Here is a 23016-nt window from a genome sequence, read left to right on the forward strand (position 1 = left end):
GACAGGGTGGGTTGGACTTCCTTTTTTGAAAAGTTCAGCACTTGCCACTATGGGCCCTATGCTCTCTCCTAGAGAACTGCTAGGCATGACGGAGTCAGCATCAGAGGGACTATTGCTGGGACTCAGGTGGTAATCTCTCCAACCACCAATATTGCTGGATCTAGATGTGCTCTGGATGGTCTGACAATTAGCAAAGACTGGGAGAAGGAGTTAACCTAGAGAAACCGTGGATAAGTTGCTCTATGGAATGCCTCATCTAGACAGAGGTGACAAAAAGGTTCTCAACACCTTCGTGAGGACATCCAACTTGATCTACATGTGTAGGATGATCCACAGTGTGTTATTCAACATACTCATGCCTAAGGTAGGCTCAAGGGACTATGTCAAGGACAAATCTTTTTTGCATCTATAAGATTATGGTAAGTGAGAATGTGAATGTGCCTGAGATCATCTTCTTCTACTAGATGTAGGCCTTCAAGGACAAGTTCAACCCTAAGGTGAAGAAGAACCCCAATCTTTATGGAATGCTCTTCACCCAAATCTTGAGGCTAGATGGAGTGGAGGTTTCTTTGATGGATCCATCATCTGGAGCCACTCAGCTGAATGGGGCTACCTTCGTGAAGATGGGAATTGCTAAAAATTTCCCAGAGTATGTGCAAAGGCATATAAAGAAAGAAATGATTGAGACTCCTCTGTCTAATGTTGATCAGACTATAGGAACTCAAGCTAATCCTTTAGATCTTGAGTCTGGAGTGTCTTATCAACAAGCGCAGGGGGAGCAAGCCAAGCCAAGCCAACCCAGACACAAACTACCCATCAAAAGAAAAGACCACCCACCATCTTCTAACTTGCAACCCTTATCCTCAGTCAAAAAGCCAAGAACCCAACCTCCATCTGACCTCAAAAAGAGAAAAAGTTCAGACTCAGACTCAGACCATGCACCCAAACCCAAGAAACCTACCATCAAAATCAAACCTTTCAGCCTTAACCACCAACTGAACCTTTACCATCATCTCCTAAACCTGCTTAGAACCTTGGACCTTCTCAACCAACTTCAGTCACACCATCATCTAAGATGGAAATCTTAGAAACACCTACCCATGTACCCTCACCTTCCTTAACCTTTCCTTCCCAACCAACACCCAAGTTTTCTTCACCCCCAAACAATGTTATCTTGTTGATGCTAAGAGAATAGCAAGAGCAGAAAAGGCCATGAAAAAGAAGGTTGAAGCAGAAACAAAAAAAAAGGTTGTTACCCTTGAAGGACAAGCTTCAAAGGATATTCCTGAAAATTTTATAATAGAGTCTTTGAAGACCTCGACAAAGAAAGAGGAGTTGAGACAGACAATTGCTAGTGATCAAGTACCTGATGAAGTGGTACTTGAAGCTATCAAAGTTGTGTTTAAGGAAGACCTGCAGAAGGCAGAGTTTGATGCCAATGTGTAATTAGCCTGGGAAACAAGTGCTAAAATATTTTTTGCAGTGTCTGCTGAAAGAGACACAAAGCTCCAACCAGCTATGGTGGAAGACGCAATAGCTAAAGAAGAAAGTAAGGCTCTGGATGTTACAATGCTTCAATATGTTATTAAAGTCTCATTGCAAGGGTTTGATGTTGTTGCTGAGTCAGACACCGTTGAAACAAACCCTGGGGTTGTACCTTTGCACCCTCATCCAATTACAACTGAAGATGAAGCTATTGTTGATGCTTTCCTTGCTTAACTTATGTCAGAAGCAGACATCTCTAGATTGTAAAGCATCTATGGAGCTACTGAGAATGTTCACTTCGATGCTATGGAAGTTAGACTGGAAATTAGGAAGAAGGTTGACACTGTTGTTGCACCTTAACTCTTAATTGATATTTTCAACAAACTGCATCAACATCTGAGCAGACCAAACAAAGACTCAACTAATTGGTTGCTGCTTTCAAGATCTCAACCTCAGACTGAACTGGAGCTAGTGCTTGTTTTGGATGAAAATGTCAAACTTTTTCATGGCGTCAAGGGATACAAATTGTCTAAAGGGAAAACCAGCAACCAAGCATGGAGAGAAAAGATAGATATTGACACCCAACGCTTAGACCTAGAAATGCATAAGATTGAGCTTCAAAAGTTAAATTTGATCAAGCTAGGAAAAGAAGGTGTGTTAGGCATTGATCCCTTCCCTTATTCATTTTCTAAGACCTGAAAGGAATAAGAGGTCCATGCTCTGTCCAATTACTTTGGAAGAGCAGGTCATATCAAGGAATCCTTTTCCTCTAAACCTCAACAACAACATCTTCGAACACAAATCATTTGACAGGTCAATGTAGTTCTTCCTTGGAACCATGCTTGGTTGGGGGAATCCTTCTACACGGAGGACATCTACCTTGAAGATCCTGAGATGAGTCCCAACTTTTCAAAATGGGAGTTCTCATATTATGGCTTGCAATTGCATCTATGCCTCAACCAGTACAAAGAAGAAATAACGGAAATGCAAGCTTCCTTCAGGAAACTACAACAACTAAACTTGTATCTGCCTTTTATGTTGAGCTCTTAGTTTCTATGTCTTGCACACTCTGGAACTAAGTTCCAATTAGTAGTAGACAAGCCAATTCTTATTCCTAAGGCAACCTGCTACAAGGGTAAAGAGAAGTTGCTTGAAGATGATAAAGATACACCCCCAATGGTATGTTAAAGCAAGACCAGGAAAACTCTTCAAACATGAAGTAGGTGCACTGCATTAAAATAAGGAACTAACAAGTGGGGATTGGCAAGCTCTACAAAGGTACCACAGATTAGGAGCTCACTACTATGGTCTGGAACCTAAGGAGATGCCACCATCAAATGGACTTCATCACAAGACTAGGCATTGTTATCAGACTATTAATCACAATCCCTTTTGTGGTTGATTCACCATCAAATCATGTCTGACAAAGGAAGAGAGACTTTGCTACTATGTCTGAGTGCAACTTCTCATTCACTGTTGAGCTTCCATACTCCACTTTCACATACGTTCATCAAGTATAACCCATCATTGAAGAGGTAAAATTTGATTATGAGGCCCTTGTTGATGTTGTTGATATGGCCATAAAAGTCTACAACGACCCTCTTCCATCCCAAAAGTATTTCTGATTTCTTGAGACTACTTTGTTCAGAACAAGGGAGGTGTTTGCTAAAGCTTTTCGTGATGGAAAATCCTTGGAGAGCACCTATTTAGGAAATATGTTGATGCTTTCTTGGATAGTTCATCTGATGAAAATTTTGGGGATGTGTTCTTTTGCAAGCTTGAAAAGAAGGAAGAAGCTACCATACAAAAGGGGGAGAAGAAGTAAAAAGATGAAGAATGCAACCATTTTATTTGCTTTTACACTTTGACTTGTGTGAATGAATAAAATGTTTAAGCAAAGTTGTATAGTCCTAATGGACGCATAACAAGAGATACTCAATGTTATAACACTAGTTCTTAAGGGTAGTGGATATGAGTTCTTTTATCAGCGCATTGGACAATGGTTTGATAAATTCACTTTAAGCACAGTTTGCCACTTGTGAGTGGTTGCTTACTTATAAAGGCTTGTATAATAGTTTGTGTAGACTTTGAAGCTTATTATGTAGTAGGTCTTGTTTGCTTAGACAAGAACTCATCAATAATCAACAATTTATATCTTTGTTAATCGTCAAAATCTAAAGTAGGAATGAGTCTTCCAGTGATCATGAGATTGTCCAAAGTTAACACGAGAGACACTAAAAGTAATCCAAAAGCGAAGACTATACAACCTCCCTAGTTTCTCTCAATTCCCCACCGAAACAGCTTTGTCCACTAACTCCCTATTCCATCACATGATCCTCTCACTTGTCCATACGTGAGGCAAAGACATAAACGAAAAATACACCAATTCAAAATAACACTGAAACATGAACCTCAACCACGTCCAAAAATGCAATTGTAGTATATTTAGTGAAATGAAGGCCTTGAAAGAGATTAAGAGAGAAAAATGAAGGGATCAAACATAGGGTTAGGTCGGATCTTACTTGTAGAGGAGAACATGTGTGACCAAAGCGCAAGCCACCTTTATCTCTCTCTCTCTCACAACCCTCTCATCGCTATCATGGACAATGACATCTTTGCTAACAATTCTTGTTGTGTTGAGCTTGTTAACATGTGGATGGAGAAGGGTTTGGGGCATGACTTACAAGGTATTGCTAGAGAGCTCGTTGGGAGAAGGGGTTCATTTGGTTTGGGTTTAGGACTAAGAGAATTTCATTTGTGTGGCAGAAAGGGAAAATTTGAAAAAAAAAACATTTTAAAATATTAAATTAAATGAATATTTTATTATTAAAAAGGTTTACAACTATCATATTTCAATAGGGTTGCTTGATTTGTCGAAGGAAAAATGTTAGGCTCTTTAGTATTTCTCTTATTTTAATTAAATTTATAAATTTATAAATTTATTAAAGAGCAAATTATAACAACACCTCCTAAGGTTTTCACTAATTACACATGCATTTCCTCCTTTATCAAACATTTCTTTAGCACTCCCTCTTCTAATGCCGTTAAACTTTTGTTATTTTTTTAAAAATTGAATTACAATTATACCGTTATCAACTTTTTTAAAAAATAATATTTGTTTAAGAAAAAATATTAATAACTCTTCACTTACTCTCCATTCCCTAACATTCCACAGCACCACCATTACCCATACGATCTTCACCCATGGAAATCAGTCAGACCACACAACCCAACACACCACCACCACCCAAATCTGCCACTCTGGACCACCATTAACGTCACCCAACTCACCCTCACCAATCCAAACTTCGACCCCAGTACCTCCATAACCTGACCCATACGGCCTTCCACCCAAACCATCGCATAACCTTTAGATAAGTCTTTCCGCGGCGGCTTCCCTCGCTAACTCAGATGCCTTCGCCATGTCCTTGAACAAGCCAATGTTGATCTCCGATAGTGTTTGTTGTTGGTGCTAAGCGAACCAATGGGTGGAGGTGCTTGTTCGAGTTTGGGTTGGGATGCGGTTTGATGCCTTTCTTTGTCCAAGGCTTTGCGTTTCTTCTTCCTTTCTGTGGGCTTGATGTGATTCTGTTTTTTATTGAGTGGTTTTAGAGAATCGTTGGCAAAGAGGGTTTGTTCCTCGGTAGCAGAGTTCTCTTTTCTTAGTGTTACTACCCATGGGGTGTTGTGGCGGAAGATGACATCGGAAGTAGAGTTTTTTTTCCCAAGATTTTTTGTTTCGTTTTCTATTTCTTGTATTGATTTTTAGTATTGATTTCTTTTGAGATTTTTTTTTGTATTTATTTCTATTGATTCTTGTTTGAGATTGTGTAATAATTTTTCTTTTTGATAGTTTTTGTTTCCCTTCTTGATTGAGATCTCTTGATTTTTAGCTCATGATATTTTTGGTGTTGCTTTATGAATTTGTGCAATGTATAAACAAATTTGAACTCTTAATTACTCAAGTGATGGGAACAAGGACATCTTGGAAAAAATCATTAAAACATCATGTGCTAGTCACATGCATAATTTGTTATCAGTGTTTGGGACACAAGGAGTGTCACTCTAATGAGAATGCAAAAGTTGCATAGGATAAAGGAAAGAAAAATATATATATATATATATATATATATATATATAATTAGTGAAAATCTCAAAAGGTATTATTATAATTTACATTTTATAAAATTAAAACATCATACGCTACACATGTATAATCCTTTATTGGTGTTTGGGACATAAGGAATGCTAATGTAACAAGAATGCAAAAGTTGCATAAGATAAAGAAAAAGAAAAGAATGGATATGTAATTAGTGAAAATCTCATGAGGTATTATTGTAATTTATAAAAATAAGACGGATTGTATTTATGTTTTTCAAGAAAGTAAAAAAAAAAAAAAATCTGGGCATTCGCTAAGCGGCGCGCTTAGATCTGTACATGTAATCCATGTATAAATAAACCTTATAACAATTTTTCAAGAACTCCAATTTCATTTTCATTTTTTCTTTTTCTATTTTTAATTGTCTCTGATTTTCTCGTAGAACGCGTTTCTTGCCACTCCGAAAAACAAGAGGTACCTTCCCCTCACCGCCACGATATTCTTTGTTCTTTCAATCGAATTTCTTTTTTTTCTCGATTAGTCCAACGTAATCATCAATCCACACGACACACGACCTCAAACGAACTCGAGCATGTTTTTCCCGTGATCTTGTTGGATTCTAGGTTTTTCCGAACCCGAAAATTTGCTGTTATTTTTCCTCTTATTTATTTACTATTGATTGATCAACAGGAAAAAATTGGAAGTTTTCAAGGATGTTAGAACAGTTACTGATATTTACAAGAGGAGGGTTAATCCTCTGGACTTGTAAGGAACTTGGGAACGCTCTGAAAGGTTCACCTATCGATACCTTGATCCGTTCCTGTCTTTTGGAGGAGCGATCTGGTGCGGCAGCATACAATTATGATGCCCCTGGTGCTTCCTACACCCTCAAGTGGACCTTCCACAATGATCTTGGTCTTGTTTTTGTGGCTGTTTACCAACGGATCCTTCACCTCTTATATGTGGAGGATCTGCTTGCTATGGTGAAGCGCGAGTTTTCGCAAGTTTATGATCCCAAAACGACTGCATACCCCGATTTCGATGAGACCTTTAGGCAGCTGAAGATGGAGGCCCTGGCTCGCACCGAGGATTTGAAGCGGTCGAATTCAAATCCTGTTGCCGGGAATGCGAAGAAGCAGGTGCAGGGGAATGATAAATCTGGATTTGAGGGAGGGAATAAGAAGAAGAAGAGTGGTGGTGGTGCGGATGGCGACGATGGCAAGCGGAAGTTGGAGAATGGACACTCCAATGGAAATTTTCTTGTTGCTAAAGATACTAACCTGAGTAGGGATGTGAATGGTAGACATAATGGAAGTCCCAATGTTGGGGCTTTTGATGTACATAAGCTTCAGAAGCTTAGGACCAAAGGTGGGAAGAAGACTGATACTGTTGTTGCCAAGGCCTCCAAGGCAGAGCCAAACAAAAAAGTCACGAAGAAAAATAGAGTTTGGGATGAAGCTGCAACTACAGAAACTAAACTGGACTTTACCGATCATTCCGGTGAGGATGGGGAGAGGAACATAGATTTTGTTGTGGCTGCTGATCAAGGTGAAAGTATGATGGATAAAGAAGAGATTGTTAGCAGTGAAAGTGAGCAGGAAGAGGAGGACGAGGATGAGGAGGATGCAGGGAAGAACAGAAAGCCTGATGCCAAAAGCAAGGGTTGGTTTTCATCCATGTTCCAGAGGTAAGACTACCCTGTATTCTAATATATCTTGCCTAGGGTCATTGCTTATCTTTTTGTTAAGTTGTCTGAATATCTTGCTGAAACTATCTGTAGTTTAACGTATATGCTGTATTACTATTGACCTATGGGTTTGTTTGTTTCATGCTGGAAGTCTTCAAAATCTATATGTAACTGTATATTACTATCAGTTTGTGCAGTATTGTGTTACTAGTTTTGCTGGAATATTGTGTTGCTAATAAAATTGTGTTCTGTAAATTTTCTTCAATTGGAGCCTTATAGGTGAGAAATCAGCTCTGTATCATGCAATATTTGGCACTTTATATGCATGTATCTTCACTAAATCCTCTTAGTTCACTTTGTAAATTGTAATGGAATTAGGTGTTCTATCACTTTATTAGAAAATTTAAGAATTGGGTAGAGGAGGGGAACAAAATAAAGTTGTTATTCTTGTTCTTGAAATTTCATCCTCTTACATGACGAATCAAGTTCCATTTTGGATAATCAAGGGAAGTTTGTCTTGCTTCCTGTTCCCTCTTCCTGATGTTTACTGACATTAAGCATACGACTATTAGAGTAGTATAAAGGGAGGTGCAGTATTCAACTGCACACTCACTTAACTATGTTAGTCACTGAGTTAGTCACTCAGTTAGTTAAGAGTCAGTAATAACTAATTGTTCTAGAACTCTATAAATACTTCTCTTTGTAACAGAAATCAGTTACCCAATCATAAAAACAACTTCTGATTCTAAAGTTCTTTCTCTCTTTTACTCTTTATCTTTTATCTTCTTCAGTTCTGTTAAGAACTCTTTTATGGTATCTAGAGCTCGGTGACGATCATCAATAGCGTCACAACAGAATGCATTGCTTTCTGCTTCTTTGTTCCTGAATTCAATTTCTCACAAGCTTGAACCAGTTATCAAGTCCCATCGACTTCAGCCATTTGTCGCAAATCCACAGATTCCGCTCTTCTTCCTCTCTGAAGATGATGGTGACGCTGGCATTGAGAATCCAGCATATGAAAGTTGGGAGCAACATGATCAAGCGCTCCTCACATGGCTTCAATCGACACTCTCTACATCGATTTTATCGCGAGTTCTAGGATGCACCCACTCCTATGAGGTTTGGGAACACATTCATGATTATTTTCACAAGCAAACGATAGCCACAGCTCGTCAACTTCGCACTCAGCTTCGAGCTACGACACTTGCAGGCAAATCGATGCATGAGTTTCTGTCGCAGATTCGAGCAATTTCTGATTCTCTTGCTTCCGTTGGAAGCCTGATTATGCTTCAAGAGCATATTGATTCTATTCTTAAAGGTCTTTCGCCGGATTATCATCTGATTATTGTGATTATTGAAAGCAAATTTGAACCCCAGCCTATTGATCAACTTGAGGCGTTTTTATTGGCTCATGAATTGCGCTTGAACAAGTTCAAGCAATCTTTCTCTGATTCTTCCTCAATTAATCTAACTCAGGTGGCAAACAAATAGGATCCTGAAAGCTTCTCCAATTTTCGTGGGGGTTCTAGCCGTGGAGGTAGTTACAGTGGTGGTTTTAACTGCAATGGTGGTTGTCGTGGTGGCAGTGGCCATGGTTGTGGTGCAGGCTGCTTCACCAATTTTAAATGTGAAGTGCATTACAAGTATGGGCACACTGCTTCTGTTTGTCATTTTCTCTTTGATGAAAACTATCAGCCAAATTCCTCTTTAGTTCTTCGTGATCCTACCTCGCAGAATTATAAGCCTCAGAATCAGTACAATAGTGCTTCTGGTCAGAGTAGTGCTGACCCTAATTCTGGGCTGTATTATGGTGATTCTCGTCCCTCAAATGTCTGGACCAATAACAATTACAAGTCTGCTAATTCTGGAAGTAACCCCAACCCTAGTGCTTTATTAACCAAGGTCCCTAATCACGACTTCCACAAATAACAATTGGATTCCAGATTCAGGTGCCTCCTTTCATGTAACTGGAGAGTTTCAAAATATTCAACAAATTGAGCCTTTTGAAGGACCTGATCTAATTTTCATTGGCAATGGTCAAGGTTTGCCCATTTGTTCCTCTGGTTCTTCCTCCTTTATCTCTCTCTATAATACTAAAATCTCTTTATCTCTTCATCATCTATTGAATGTGCCTCATATCACTAAAAACCTTATTAGTGTCAGCCAGTTTGCTAAAGATAATAGAGTCTTTTTTGAGTTTCATCCTAAATTGTGCTGTGAAATCTCAGGTAACCAATGAGGTCTTGCTTCAAGGTAATGTTGGTCCTGATGGTCTTTACAGCTTCTCCAACATCAAGCTTCATCATCTTGTGTTTGCTTCTTTTGCTCTTGCTTGTATTTCAACTTTTGAAAAGTCTTATGTGACTTCATGCAATAGGTCTGAAAAGTTCATTGTAAATCCATGTACTAGTACTAGGTCTCTATGGCATGATCGTCTTGGTCATCCTAATTCTCATGTACTGTAATTAGCATAGTTGTGAAATTCAATCCGGTCATTGGCCCGATCGAGGTAGTGGATTAGTGGATCAATGGTCCAACCGGTGGGCCAGTAATTAGTCCGGTTTGACTTGTTCTATATTAAAAAAATTTAAATTATATATGTATATATTATATATAAGTATATAACTAACATTAACATTACTTGATTAAGAAAAATCTATCCATAATTCCATACTCCAAAATCCAAAATAATAATTGAAGTATTAAAGTTGATAACACAAGTGAAGTGTATTAGTAATAAAGAGAGTGTAAATAGCAACTACCTAAATTAAAACATAAGTCCAGTTTTCAATAAACAAAATGAGCCAAAAGTCCAGTTTTCCAATAAACAAAAAGAGTGCGGATAAACTTTCTGCACTCCCATTATTTTTTTTAATGTGCACAACCCAATTCGAGTTTTTAAAACCGGCCGGGTCACCGGGTTTCCACAAAACCGGCTGGGTTTGGTCGGGTCATCCCGGGTCACATGAATGAGCGGTTCAATAGCGAAACCGGCCCGATTATGTCACTGGGTCCCGGATGAACCGGTCCGACCGGCTGGGCCGAACCGGGTTTCGCAACTATGGCAATTAGTCTTTCAACACTGTAAAATACCTACATCTAATAAAAATTCTGAGTTTTTGTTCAGCTTGTGCGGTGGGCAAGTCTCATAGACTTCCTTCCTTTCCTTCTGAATCTGTTTACACTTCTCCCCTAGAGTTAATTTTCAGTGATCTTTGGGACCCTGCCCATGTTTCCTCAATCAATGGTTTTTCATACTATATAACCTTTGTTGATGCATATTCTAGGTTTACTTGGATTTATCTTCTCAAAACCAAATCTGAAACCTCAAATGTCTTTCAAAAGTTTAAGGCTATGGCAGAATTACAGTTTAATTCCAAAATCAAAAGCCTTCAAACTGATTGGGGAGGGGAATTTACACCATTAAAATCCTTTTTGGCTGATTGTGGTATTCAACAGACTTATTTGTCCCCTCACCCATCATCAAAATGGGGTTGTGGAAAGAAAACACAGACGTATAGTGGAGTTAGGTCTAACCTTCATCATGCTTCTTTACCTCTCAAATTTTGGGATTCTGCTTTTTGCACAGCTCTATACTTGATAAATAGATTACCTACAATATCCCTTAAGTTTGAAATACCTTATCATGTGTTGTTTTAAAAGTTTCCTGATTACAGTTTCCTCAAAACCTTTGGGTGCTCTTGCTTTCCCTTGCTCAGACCTTACAACAACCACAAATTAGACTTTTGGTCTCATGAATGTATCTTTTTGGGATATTCTACATCTCCAAAGGGTATAAATGTCTGTCTCCCTCTAGAAGAGTTTATATCTCTAAAGATGTGATCTTCAATAAGTCAAAGTTTCCTTATGCTGACCTATTTGAGTCCTCCTCTCCTTCTAGTCAGTCTAACTCTTCTTTAACTCAGCATTACTTTCCTCCTATTCCCATTACACAACCCTCAAATTTACCACAACCTACCTCAACTAATCCTCAGCCTAGTTCTGATTCTGTTCAGTCTTCCCATACTGCACAAACAGATCAGTCTAATGTTGATCCTTCCATTCCAGCATCCAATACACCCCAACCATCCACTACTGTTCCCACTGAACAGTCTCACCCTTTAGTAACCAGCTCAGAATCCACATCCTCATCTCTTCCTCCCACTTCACCTCACAGACCACCAAATATACATCCCATGCAAACCAGATCAAAGTCTGGAATTCATTTACCAAGAGTTAACCCCACTCTTGTGTTGGTTCATTGTGGACCCAAATCTGTTAAGCAAGCCTTAACAGATCCAAATTGGATCTCTGCCATGCAGCATGAGTATGAAGCTTTGATGAGGAATAATACTAGGAGTCTGGTTCCTCAGCCACCAGACAGAAAACCCATTGGGTGTAAGTGGGTTTTCAGAGTCAAAGAAAATGCAGATGGTTCTATTAACTAGTACAAAGCTAGATTAGTTGCTAAGGTTTTAATCAAGTGGCTGGTTTTGACTTCTCTGAGACTTTCTCTCCTGTTCTGAAACCTTTGACAATCAGACTTATTTTGTCTTTGGTACTAACTAATCAGTGGCAACTAGCTCAGCTGAATGTCAACAATGCTTTTCTGAATGGATTACTCCATGAGACTGTGTATATGTCTCAACCACCAGGATTTCAAGACACTAGTTCTTCTCTGGTATGTAAACTAAACAGAGCTCTTTATGGCCTCAAGCAGGCTCCCTGGCAATGGTTTGAAAGGCTTCAGACTACCTTACTTCAGTTCGGGTTTGTGGCAAGTAAATGTAATCCCTCTTTGTTCATTTACAAGACCCAATCGCACACTATATATCTTCTTGTGTATGTTGATGATATTACAATTACTGGAAGTTCTATTCCTTTAATTTAGCATCTTACCTCTCAGTTGAATTCAAAATTCTCTCTCAAACAGCTTGGTTTGTTAGATTATTTTCTTGGAATAGGGGTGAAGACTCTGGCCGACAAATCAATTCTGCTTACTCAAAGCCAATATATCAGAGATTTATTGCAGAAAACCAGTATGGCAGAAGCTCAATCCATTGCTTCCCCTATGGCTTCTAGTTGCAAGCTGACTAAATCAGGCTCAGAACCTTTTTCTGTTCCAACTCTCTACAGATCTGTGGTTGGGGCTCTTCAATACTTGACTATTACTAGACCAGAGCATTTTGTCAGTGAATAAAGTCTGTCAATTTATGGCTAATTCATCAGAACCTGACTGGATTGCAGTCAAGAGAATTTTAAGGTACTTGAAGGGTACTGTTCTTCATGGTCTGCATCTAAAGCCTGCTGCCTCAAGCCAGACCTACACTCTGATGGCCCTCTGTGATGCAGATTGGGCTTCAGATATTGATGATAGAAGATCCACTTCCGGTGCAGCAATATATTTTGGCTCAAATCTCATCTTCTGGTGGTCCTGCAAGCAGCAAGTGGTTGCTAGGTCTAGCACAGAGGCAGAATACCACAGTCTAGCTCAGACCACTGCTGAAATATCTTGGATCCAAACACTGTTGACTGAACTTCAAGTTTCTTTCTACACTCCCATCATGTTTTGTGACAATCAAAGTGTTGTGGCCATTGCCCATAATCTTGTTCTCCATGACAGAACGAAGCTTATGGAGATAGATGTCTTTTTTGTTAGGGAAAAAGTGTTGATTAAGCAGCTTATTGGACATCATATCCCTGCTGTTGACCAATGGGAAGATGCTTTAACTAAACCCCTATCTCCTACTAGATTCAGTTTTCTGAGGACCAAACTCAATGTGATTGAGTCTGTTTCAAAGACTCAACCACCTTGAGTTTGAGGGGGGGTGGGGGGGTGGGGGGTATTAGAGTAGTATTATGGGAGGTGCAGTATTCAACTGCACACTCACTTAACTATGTTTGTCACTGAGTTAGTTACTCAGTTAGTTAAGTGTCAGTGTTAGTTAACAGTTAGTTAGAAGGTTCGTTAGTGATAACTAACCCTTCTAGAACTCTATAAATACTTCTCTTTGTAACAGAAATCAGTTACCCAATCATAGTAATAACTTCTGATTCTAAAGTTCTTTCTCTCTTTTATCTTCTTTAGTTCTGTTAAGAACTCTTTTAAAGACCAAACTTAGATCATGTTCCTTATACCTTGCCATCAAGTTCTTAAATAAAAAACAGTGAAATGTGGAATTCTACAACTTATTCTTATAGAAGCTATTTAATGAAGGAAAAAAATCCACATGTCATTCTTAAGCATTTCGTGTTATTTGGATTCAAATAACTTTTGCGCCTTCTGCCCTTGGCAGACTAAATTAAAACTTATAGTTTAATTTTTACCTTTTTTTATCTTGTTTTTATTTTCATCTTTTCTCTGAAACAACTAATTAGAATATTTTCACATAATCCCTTGTGCAGTATTGCAGGGAAGGCAAATTTAGAGAAGTCAGACTTAGAACCAGCTTTAAAAGCTCTAAAGGATAGGCTCATGACCAAGAATGTGGTATGTGTTTCTACTCAACACTCAACAACATTATCTTTCTTTTCTTTTTCCTTTGTACATCATCCGGACTCAAATATAAGAAAAATTAAGAAAGTATTTAATGTCATTGAAATGAAATTTACTAATCACATTTCCTCATTTATCCTTCATTGGAACTTTATATATTGAATTAAAGTAATTGAAAATAGAATCTGAATTTAAGGGTATTTGTGGGATGATATCATTAAATAGGGGCGGAAGTAATTAAAATTACTTATATTTGAGTCCATTTTTTTTGTTGCTTATAATTGAGTCCAAATGGAGTATATCTTAATCTTGGGTCATTTACCTAGCTAATATTGTTTGCATTCCATGTTTCTTGTAGGCTGAGGAGATAGCTGAGAAACTCTGTGAATCAGTGGCAGCAAGTCTTGAAGGAAAAAAGCTGGCTTCATTTACAAGGATATCTTCAACAGTGCATGTTTGTTTCTATCTTCTTTCGTATCTACATTTAGGGCTGCCTTTACTTTATGAATTCACTTGTATACATTCTGTTAGGATATAAGGAGAAGGGAAAGTTAGTTTAGATGGTTAGACTATTAATGAGTTAATTACTATAGTTAGGATGTTGATTAGTTAGTTAAGGGGTTAGTTAGTTAGTTGGAGGGGTTTATTAGATATAAATAGGAGAAGAAGGATAGGAGAGAGGGGGATCTTATCATTTGTAGATTGAGCATTAGCTCTTTGTGAAAGGAGAAATCCTTTGTGAAGGGGGAAACCCTTGGAGAGTTTTCTCTCCTATTTTCTGAAATTTTCTTACTAGTCAATAAAATCCTTTTTCTTTCTCATTTCAATTCTTGGTTCCTAGCAAAAGCTGCTGGACCTCAGTTTGCCTGTAAGGGCAGTGGGTCGTTCCCAGTTAAAGCTACAAGGGGCACAGTTGTCTTCCAACAATCAGAGAAAACTTGAGGAAGTTTCTGTGTGCAATTCTAGTTTTTAAATTCCAACCTTGAGGACAAGGTTGATTTTTACGAGGGGTGTATTATTGTTAGGATATAAAGAGAAGAGAAAGTTAAGATTGGTTAGACTATTAATGAGTTAGTTACTACAGTTAGGATTTTTGTTAATTAGTTAAGGGGTTAGTTAGTTAATTAGAGGGGTTTATTAGATATAAATAAGGGAAGAAAGATAGGAGAGAAGGGGATCTAATCATTTGTAGATTGAGCATTAATCCTTTGTGAAGGGGAAAACCTTGGAGGAGAGTTTTCTCTCCTATTTTTTGTTCTTTTCTTACTAGTCAATAGAATCCTTTCTTTTCTTTCTCATTTCAATTCTTGGTTCCTAACATATTCATACTAATAGTATAGTTAAAAATATTAATGTAGGCGGCTATGGAAGAAGCTCTTATTCGAATTTTAACTCCTAGACGCTCTATTGATATACTGAGAGATGTGCATGCTGCCAAGGAGCAAAGGAAACCATATGTTGTTGTATTTGTTGGTGTTAATGGTGTTGGAAAATCTACTAATCTAGCTAAGGTGAAGTAAATCATATTGTATCTCCAATATAATTGAGATTCCATACATAGGGCATGCTTTTTAACTGGAAAAGGTTGGCTTATTTTGTGTCACCTTGTAGGTTGCTTACTGGCTTTTGCAGCACAAGGTCAGTGTTATGATGGCTGCTTGTGACACATTTCGATCAGGGGCTGTTGAGCAGCTGCGGACCCATGCTCGAAGACTTCAGGTTTATATTGATTTTACTGCTTAAATATTAGTGTAGTTCTTTAACTTGCATATTCTTATTTTCTTCGTTCATGGCAAAGCTTTTAACTAGAGGCATATGTTCTTATAATTTCCTTGTTTCAGATCCCTATATTTGAGAAGGGCTATGAGAAAGATCCTGCCGTTGTGGCAAAAGAAGCAATTCAAGAAGCTTCACGCAATGGTTCGGATGTGGTTCTCGTTGATACAGCTGGTCGTATGCAGGTATTAATGTAGTTACTATTCTGGATAAGAGTTTGATTATTTTGTCAGATGTTTTGAGTCATATATATATGAAGTACAAATGGAGGCAACTCCAATCAATGACACATTGTTTTTGTTCTTCTCTTTTATTGCACAACACTGAAAGTCATGAATCATACATATTAGTGGGATGGAGAACCATATGCATAATGTTAGAAGGTGTTTATTTATTTGAATGCTTTTCTTTTCATCTGATATGTGGCTGCTGGTTTTCAGGATAATGAACCACTTATGAGAGCACTGTCAAAACTCATCTACCTTAACAATCCAGATCTAGTCTTATTTGTTGGAGAAGCACTGGTTGGTAATGACGCTGTTGATCAGCTTTCAAAGTTCAATCAGGTTTGATTCTATATTTTGCTCAATATTGCCCCGCTATTGCTGTTTTCCTTATTTTATGAAATAAATTAGAATATACTGACTCTGTAAAGATATTTTATACTGCCAGTATCATCCAATTAATCATGGATTGTTATATAAACAACTAACGTACCCCATTGCCCAAAGGCTCTTCACTAAGCGAAGGTATATGGGAGGGTCATTGTATACAGCCTTATCATTGTATATGGGAGGGTCACCAAGGCACAACTTTATCGCTGGGCCAAGATTCACCCTCAATCATGGATTGTTGTATAATTGAAAACTATTGACTTTTGTAATAATTACGTTAAAAGTTTCATTTAAGATTATTATTTGTAATTGTTAACAGTGCAAACATCTTCACATTGACAATGTGTCAAATTTTTTTTTTTTTTATTTAACCTCAATTATTTCACATTCACTGCAGAAATTAGCTGACCTTGCAACATCACCTAATCCAAGATTGATTGATGGGATCTTGCTCACGAAATTTGACACCATAGATGATAAGGTACATGAATTCTAAAATTGCAAGGAGATATGAATTTTGGGGTTGACATATGATATGGATCTTGTTTGATCATGAATAGTTATTGGTTTACTATGGTTCCCTTTATTAGGTGGGAGCTGCACTTTCAATGGTTTACATATCTGGAGCTCCTGTCATGTTTGTGGGCTGTGGACAGTCTTATACTGACCTCAAGAAGCTCAATGTCAAATCAATTGTGAAGACTCTCCTTAAATGAGGGCACAAAGTGGTTTATTTTCCCTTGCAATCCTGTTTACCTGTCATGTTTGTTTCTGTTGAATGATGAACTTGTTAATCCTCGTTGATCCCATTACTTGGTGAGGAAAAAAACTATGTGGCTTTGACTTTTGAGGCAATTTGGTTTGTTTAGTTTAAGGAACTTGTTATTTTTTTTAATCAGCAAATGTTAGCTTTTAGTTTTTGTTAGCAAGGAGATTCGAACTTACGGCATCTTTCTCCCTTCCCTTCTTCCTTTATTATTAAATTAACCGTATATCTCCGTTTAAGAAACTTGTATTCAGGATCATCCCTGCATCCACCATTTTGGGATGCTTCTTCATGACTGTAATATAAGGTGCAGGGAAAGACGTTTCCTGTATTACTCAAGATACTTTTTCCTCTCGCCCTCTCGGGATTTTCCATCATGAGAGTATGAAAAAAATAATTATGTTTTCAGTCATTTTATGATTTTTATTTTTCGTCTCAAAATTTATTGGTCAAAATCTCAATATTTTCCTGTGCTGCTTTTAGTTCCTTACTTTCTTTTGTTAGCTTCAATGGCATGACGTGGTTGTTTGGTTTTAAATTTTCTGGCAGTTAAAACTAAAAAAAAATGTTATCAACCTTCAATAATCTTCTCAAATAATCAAATAATCCTGTGAACATTAAATAAACACAACAATATCAAAATCAAATTAATAAAATAAATAAAAATTGACAAAGAATTTTACAATGAAATTGATTATAATTTTAACAGTTAAGTAAATACTGTTCATATAATTTTGAGTTTTATAATAGTATTTTATATAATATTTATTTTATAAAGAATTATCGATTATTTATTTTATAAATCTAAATAATTTCCAATATTTTTTAGCTATCCAAATAAATAATTCTAAGGCTTAACCACTGGGCATGAGGTATCTTCTAAGCTTGCCCAACATGACTATTCAGGAAATTAAAAACACCATTTTTGCTATGAGCTCTTATAAGGCTCCTGGCCATGATGGGTTTCATCCTTTCACACCTCCTTTTTGAGTGCTGCTAGGTGCACCTAGTGTAGACAAAGGATCAAGCTGAATGTTTTGATGATGCCAAAGGATTACATGAATTATATGCTTCTCAAAGATTTACTCAAGACAAAGTAATTAGAGATATTCAAGATGGATGATCAAGACAGTCTATAGAGTCTTAGAAAGGATATTAAATAGGAAGGGAATTCCAATTGAAATTGCAAAAGGTTTGGCCAAGAATTTTAAGTTAAAAAAGTCTTTTTCAACAAATTTACTCTCTGGTAATCGATTACCAGAGGATGTAATCGATTATCAGTGGCCAAAACTGATTTACAACAGCTATTAAAATTTGAATTCAAAATTTGCACTGTGTAATCGATTACACATATATGGTAATCGATTATTAGCAATTTCTGAACGTTTTAATTCAAATTTTAAAGAGTGTAATCGATTACACACTTATTGTAATCGATTACCAGAGGAGTTTTTCAGAAAACATTTTCAACAGTCACATCTTTTTATGTGGTTATTAAATGGCTATCATAGGCCTATATATATGTGACTTGAGACACGATTTTGATAGAGTTTTTCAGAACAACAAGTGTTTATCCTCTCAAAGAGCAAAAATCATTCTATCCTCTTAAAAATTCCTTGGCCAATTCAATTGCAATTCATTAAGGAATTATTTGAGTGCTCAATCTGTAAAATCTATCTCTTTCTAGAGAGATTCATTCTTCTTCTTCTCCTCATTCTTTAAGGGATTAAGAGACTGTGGGTCTCTTGTTGTAAAGGAATTCTAAACACAAAGGAAGGATTGTCCTTGTGTGTTTAGAACTTGTAAAAGGAATTTACAAGATAGTGGAACTCTCAAGCGGGTTGCTTGAAGACTGGACGTAGGCACAAGGGTGTGGCCGAATCAGTATAAATTTGAGTTTGCACTTTCTCTTCCCTTAATCTCCTTTGTTTATTATTGCTTTATATTCATATTCAAATTGTTTTATTTGAATTAATATTTAAGAAGTTCATTGTTAAGGGAATTTATAACTTGAAAAGAAAGTGAAATAGATTTTTAATTGGGGAAGTATTTTGGGATATCTTAATTCAACCCCCCCTTCTTAAGATAACTGAGGCCACTTGTCTAACAAGTGGTATCAGAGCTTCATTCTTGTATAAAGTTTTGAAGCTTCAAGAAAAAGATGGCCTCAGCAAACTCCTTATTTCCAGAAGGGAATTCTATCAATAGACCTCCAATCTTTAATGGAGAGGGTTACCATTATTGGAAAACCCGAATGCAAATTTTTATTGAGGCAATAGACCTAAATATTTGGGAAGCCATAGAAATAGGGCCTTATATATCCACCACAGTAGAAAGAATTACAATAGATGGCAGTTCATCAAGTGAAAGTATAACTATAGAAAAACCTAGAGATAGATGGTCTGAAGAGGATAGAAAACGAGTACAATACAATTTAAAAGCCAAAAACATAATAACATCTGCCCTGGGAATGGATGAATATTTCAGGGTTCAAATTGTAAGAGTGCTAAGGAAATGTGGGACACTCTTCGATTAACACATGAAGGAACTACAGATGTTAAAAGATCTAGGATAAATGCACTAACTCATGAGTATGAATTATTTAGAATGAATGCAAATGAAAATATTCAAAGCATGCAAAAGAGATTTACACATATAGTAAATCATCTAGCAGCCTTAGGTAAAGAATTTCAAAATGAGGATCTCATAAACAAGGTGTTAAGATGTTTAAGTAGAGAATGGCAACCCAAAGTAACGGCCATTACTGAATCAAGAGATTTGTCTAACATGTCCCTTGCCACTTTATTTGGAAAGTTGCAGGAACACGAGATGGAATTATTGAGATTGCACCAAAATGAAGAAAATGACAAGAAAAGGAAAGGAATTGCTCTTAAAGCATCATCCTCAATTCAAGAAGAAAGTGATCAGGATAATGATGCAGATGATGATGATGATCTAAGTTTCTTTGTAAAAAGGTTCAACAAATTTCTTAAAGTAAGAGGAAATCAGAGGCGACCAAATTTTAAATCAAAGAGAAGGACAGAAAATTCATCCTCTACTTTAAAATGCTTTGAATGTAATCAACCTGGACATCTGAGGGTTAATTGTCCCATCTTCAAGAAAAAGATGGAGAAATCTGAAAAGAAAAATCTTAGTGAAAAGAAACTGAAGAAAGCATACATCACATGGGATGAAAATGATATGGAATCTTCTGAAGATTCAGAAAATGAAGAGATAAATCTCTGCCTTATGGCTAAAAGTTACGAAAGTGATGAAGAGGTAACATCTTCAAATAACTTATCTATTTCTTTTGATGAATTGCAAGAAGCATTTGCTGATCTGCATAAAGAATCAATTAAACTTGCAAAATTAGTTTCATCTTCAAAGAAAACAATTTCAAATTTAGAAAATGAAATCTCAAAATTAAACAAAGAATTAGATCATCTTAGAAATGAAGTCTCAATTTCTAAAATAAATGAAAAAGTTAATATCTCCACTATTTCTGACAAGAAACTATCAGATCCTTGTAGTTGTTGTGAAAAATATGAAAAAGAAATTAAAGAGTTAAAAAATTCACTTGCTAAATTTTCTTATAGTAAAAATAATTTAGATGTCATATTAAGTAAACAAAGATATGTTTCCAATAAGAATGGACTAGGGTATAAATCTGAAAAACAACAAAAGTTTTATAAAAACTTTTCTACTTCCACACAAAAATGTAATTATATAACTTGTTTTTACTGTGGAAGAAGAGGACATGACATATCAACTTGCTACTTCAAGAAAAATTACAACAACATTAAAATGATATGGGTCCCAAAAGGATCCTCAGTTTATACTAACATGCAAGGACCCAATAAAGTTTGGGTACCTAAGTCAAAAATTTGATATGTAGGTGTCTTTGAGGAAGAAGTGGTACATAGATAGCGGATGCTCAAAACATATGACTGGAGATGCATCAAATTTTACACATATCTCTCCAAAGAAAAGTGGGCACGTAACATATGGTGACAACAACAAAGGTAGAATCCTTGGAGTTGGTAAAATAGGTACAAATTCTTCAAACTCCATTGAAAATGTTCTACTTGTTGAAGGCCTTAAGCACAACCTGCTTAGCGTTAGTCAATTATGCGACAAAGGCTATCTAGTATCATTTGATTCTCAAAAATGTCTTATAGAACATAAGCATGACATTAATATAAAGCATGTAGGACATAGAGTCAATAATGTTTACATGATAGACTTAAGCATAAAACTAGAAAACAATCATTGCTTTCTTAGCAAAGATGATGATCCATGGTTATGGCATAAAAGAATTGCTCACATAAACATGGATCACTTAAATAAATTAATTTCAAAAGATTTAGTAGTTGGTTTGCCTAAATTGAAATTTGAAAAAGATAAATTATGTGATGCATGTCAAAAGGGCAAACAAACAAGAGTCTCATTCAAACCTAAAAATGTTGTTTCAACCACTCAACCCTTACAATTATTGCATATGGATTTATTTGGTCCATCTAGAACCATGAGTTTTGGAGGAAATTACTATGCTCTAGTTATAGTTGATGATTTCTCTAGATATACTTGGACATTATTTATTACACATAAAAGTGATTCATTCCAAGCATTTAGAAAACTTGCAAAAGTCATACAAAACAAGAAAAATCTCAAGATTGCATCCATTAGAAGTGATCATGGGGGTGAATTTGAAAATAAAGATTTTGAATTATTCTGTGATGAACATGGTATTGAACACAATTTTTCTGCACCTAGAACCCCTCAACAAAATGGAGTTGTTGAGAGGAAAAATAGGTCATTGGAAGAAATTGCAAGAACTTTATTAAATGATACTTCTCTTCCAAAGTATTTTTGGGCTGAAGCTGTCAATACTGCATGTTACATCATGAATAGGGCCTTGATAAGACCCATTTTAAAGAAAACCCCATATGAGTTATATAATGGTAGAAAACCTAATATTTCTCATCTACATGTTTTTGGTTGCAAGTGCTTTGTGCTTAATAATGGTAAAGATAATCTAGGAAAATTCGATGCAAAATCTGATGAAGGTATTTTTCTTGGATATTCATTACAAAGCAAAGCATATAGGATATATAATAAAAGAACTATGAATATCGAGGAATCCATTCATGTTACCTTTGATGAATCTAATGTTATCTTGTCAAGAAAGAATATGCTAGATGATATTGCAGATTCTTTAGAACATATGAATATTCATGAACAAGATTCCAAAGGAAATGATAAAGGAAACAATGAAGATCCTCCAGAAGAAGTCAAATCAAATGATGAACTTCCAAGAGAATGGAAAGCTTCAAGAGATCATCCCCTCGACAACATTATTGGTGATATCTCAAAAGGGGTAACAACTAGACATTCTCTTAAAGATTTATGCAATAATATGGCTTTTGTATCTATGATTGAACCTAAAAATATAAAAGAAGCCATAATAGATGATAACTGGATCATTGTCATGCAAGAAGAACTGAATCAATTTGAAAGAAATAATGTGTGGAAACTAGTAGAAAAATCTGAAAATTATCCTGTCATAGGAACAAAATGGGTTTTTAGAAATAAATTAGATTAACATGGCATAATTATTAGAAATAAGGCTAGGTTAGTTGCAAAAGGGTATAATCAAGAAGAGGGAATAGACTATGAAGAAACATATGCTCCAGTTGCAAGATTAGAAGCCATTAGAATGCTCTTAGCATATGCATCCATAATGAATTTTAAACTCTATCAAATGGATGTTAAAAGTGCTTTTCTAAATGGTTTAGTTCAAGAAGAAGTATATGTTGAACAACCCCCAGGCTTTGAAATCCCGGATAAACCAAATCATGTTTATAAATTGCAAAAGGCTCTTTATGGTTTGAAACAAACCCTAGGGCTTGGTATGAACGCTTAAGTAATTTTCTTCTAGAAAAAGAATTCTCTAGAGGTAAAGTGGATACCACATTATTCATAAAGAGAAAACATAATGATATTTTGTTGGTTCAAATATATGTTGATGATATAATTTTTGGATCCACTAATGATTCATTGTGCAAGGAGTTTTCCCTTGATATGAAAAGTGAA

At 36.3% G+C, this 23016-nt stretch overlaps 1 protein-coding gene across 1 annotated transcript; it reads left to right on the forward strand.

Moving 5' to 3' along the window:
• The first annotated feature begins 5762 nt into the window (after window positions 1-5762).
• Window positions 5763-17082, forward strand: LOC100805636 (signal recognition particle receptor subunit alpha). Its single transcript, XM_003527131.4, has 10 exons — window positions 5763-6058; window positions 6275-7271; window positions 13677-13761; window positions 14126-14221; window positions 15126-15278; window positions 15379-15486; window positions 15609-15728; window positions 15984-16109; window positions 16555-16638; window positions 16748-17082. The coding sequence occupies exons 2-10, from the start codon at window positions 6298-6300 to the stop codon at window positions 16871-16873; spliced, it is 1872 nt and encodes a 623-aa protein (XP_003527179.1). The 5' UTR covers window positions 5763-6058; window positions 6275-6297; the 3' UTR covers window positions 16874-17082.
• Window positions 17083-23016: the final 5934 nt, after the last annotated feature.

This window comes from Glycine max, chromosome 6, assembly GCF_000004515.6.
Source record: "Glycine max cultivar Williams 82 chromosome 6, Glycine_max_v4.0, whole genome shotgun sequence".
In the NCBI taxonomy this organism is placed as follows: domain Eukaryota; kingdom Viridiplantae; phylum Streptophyta; class Magnoliopsida; order Fabales; family Fabaceae; genus Glycine; species Glycine max.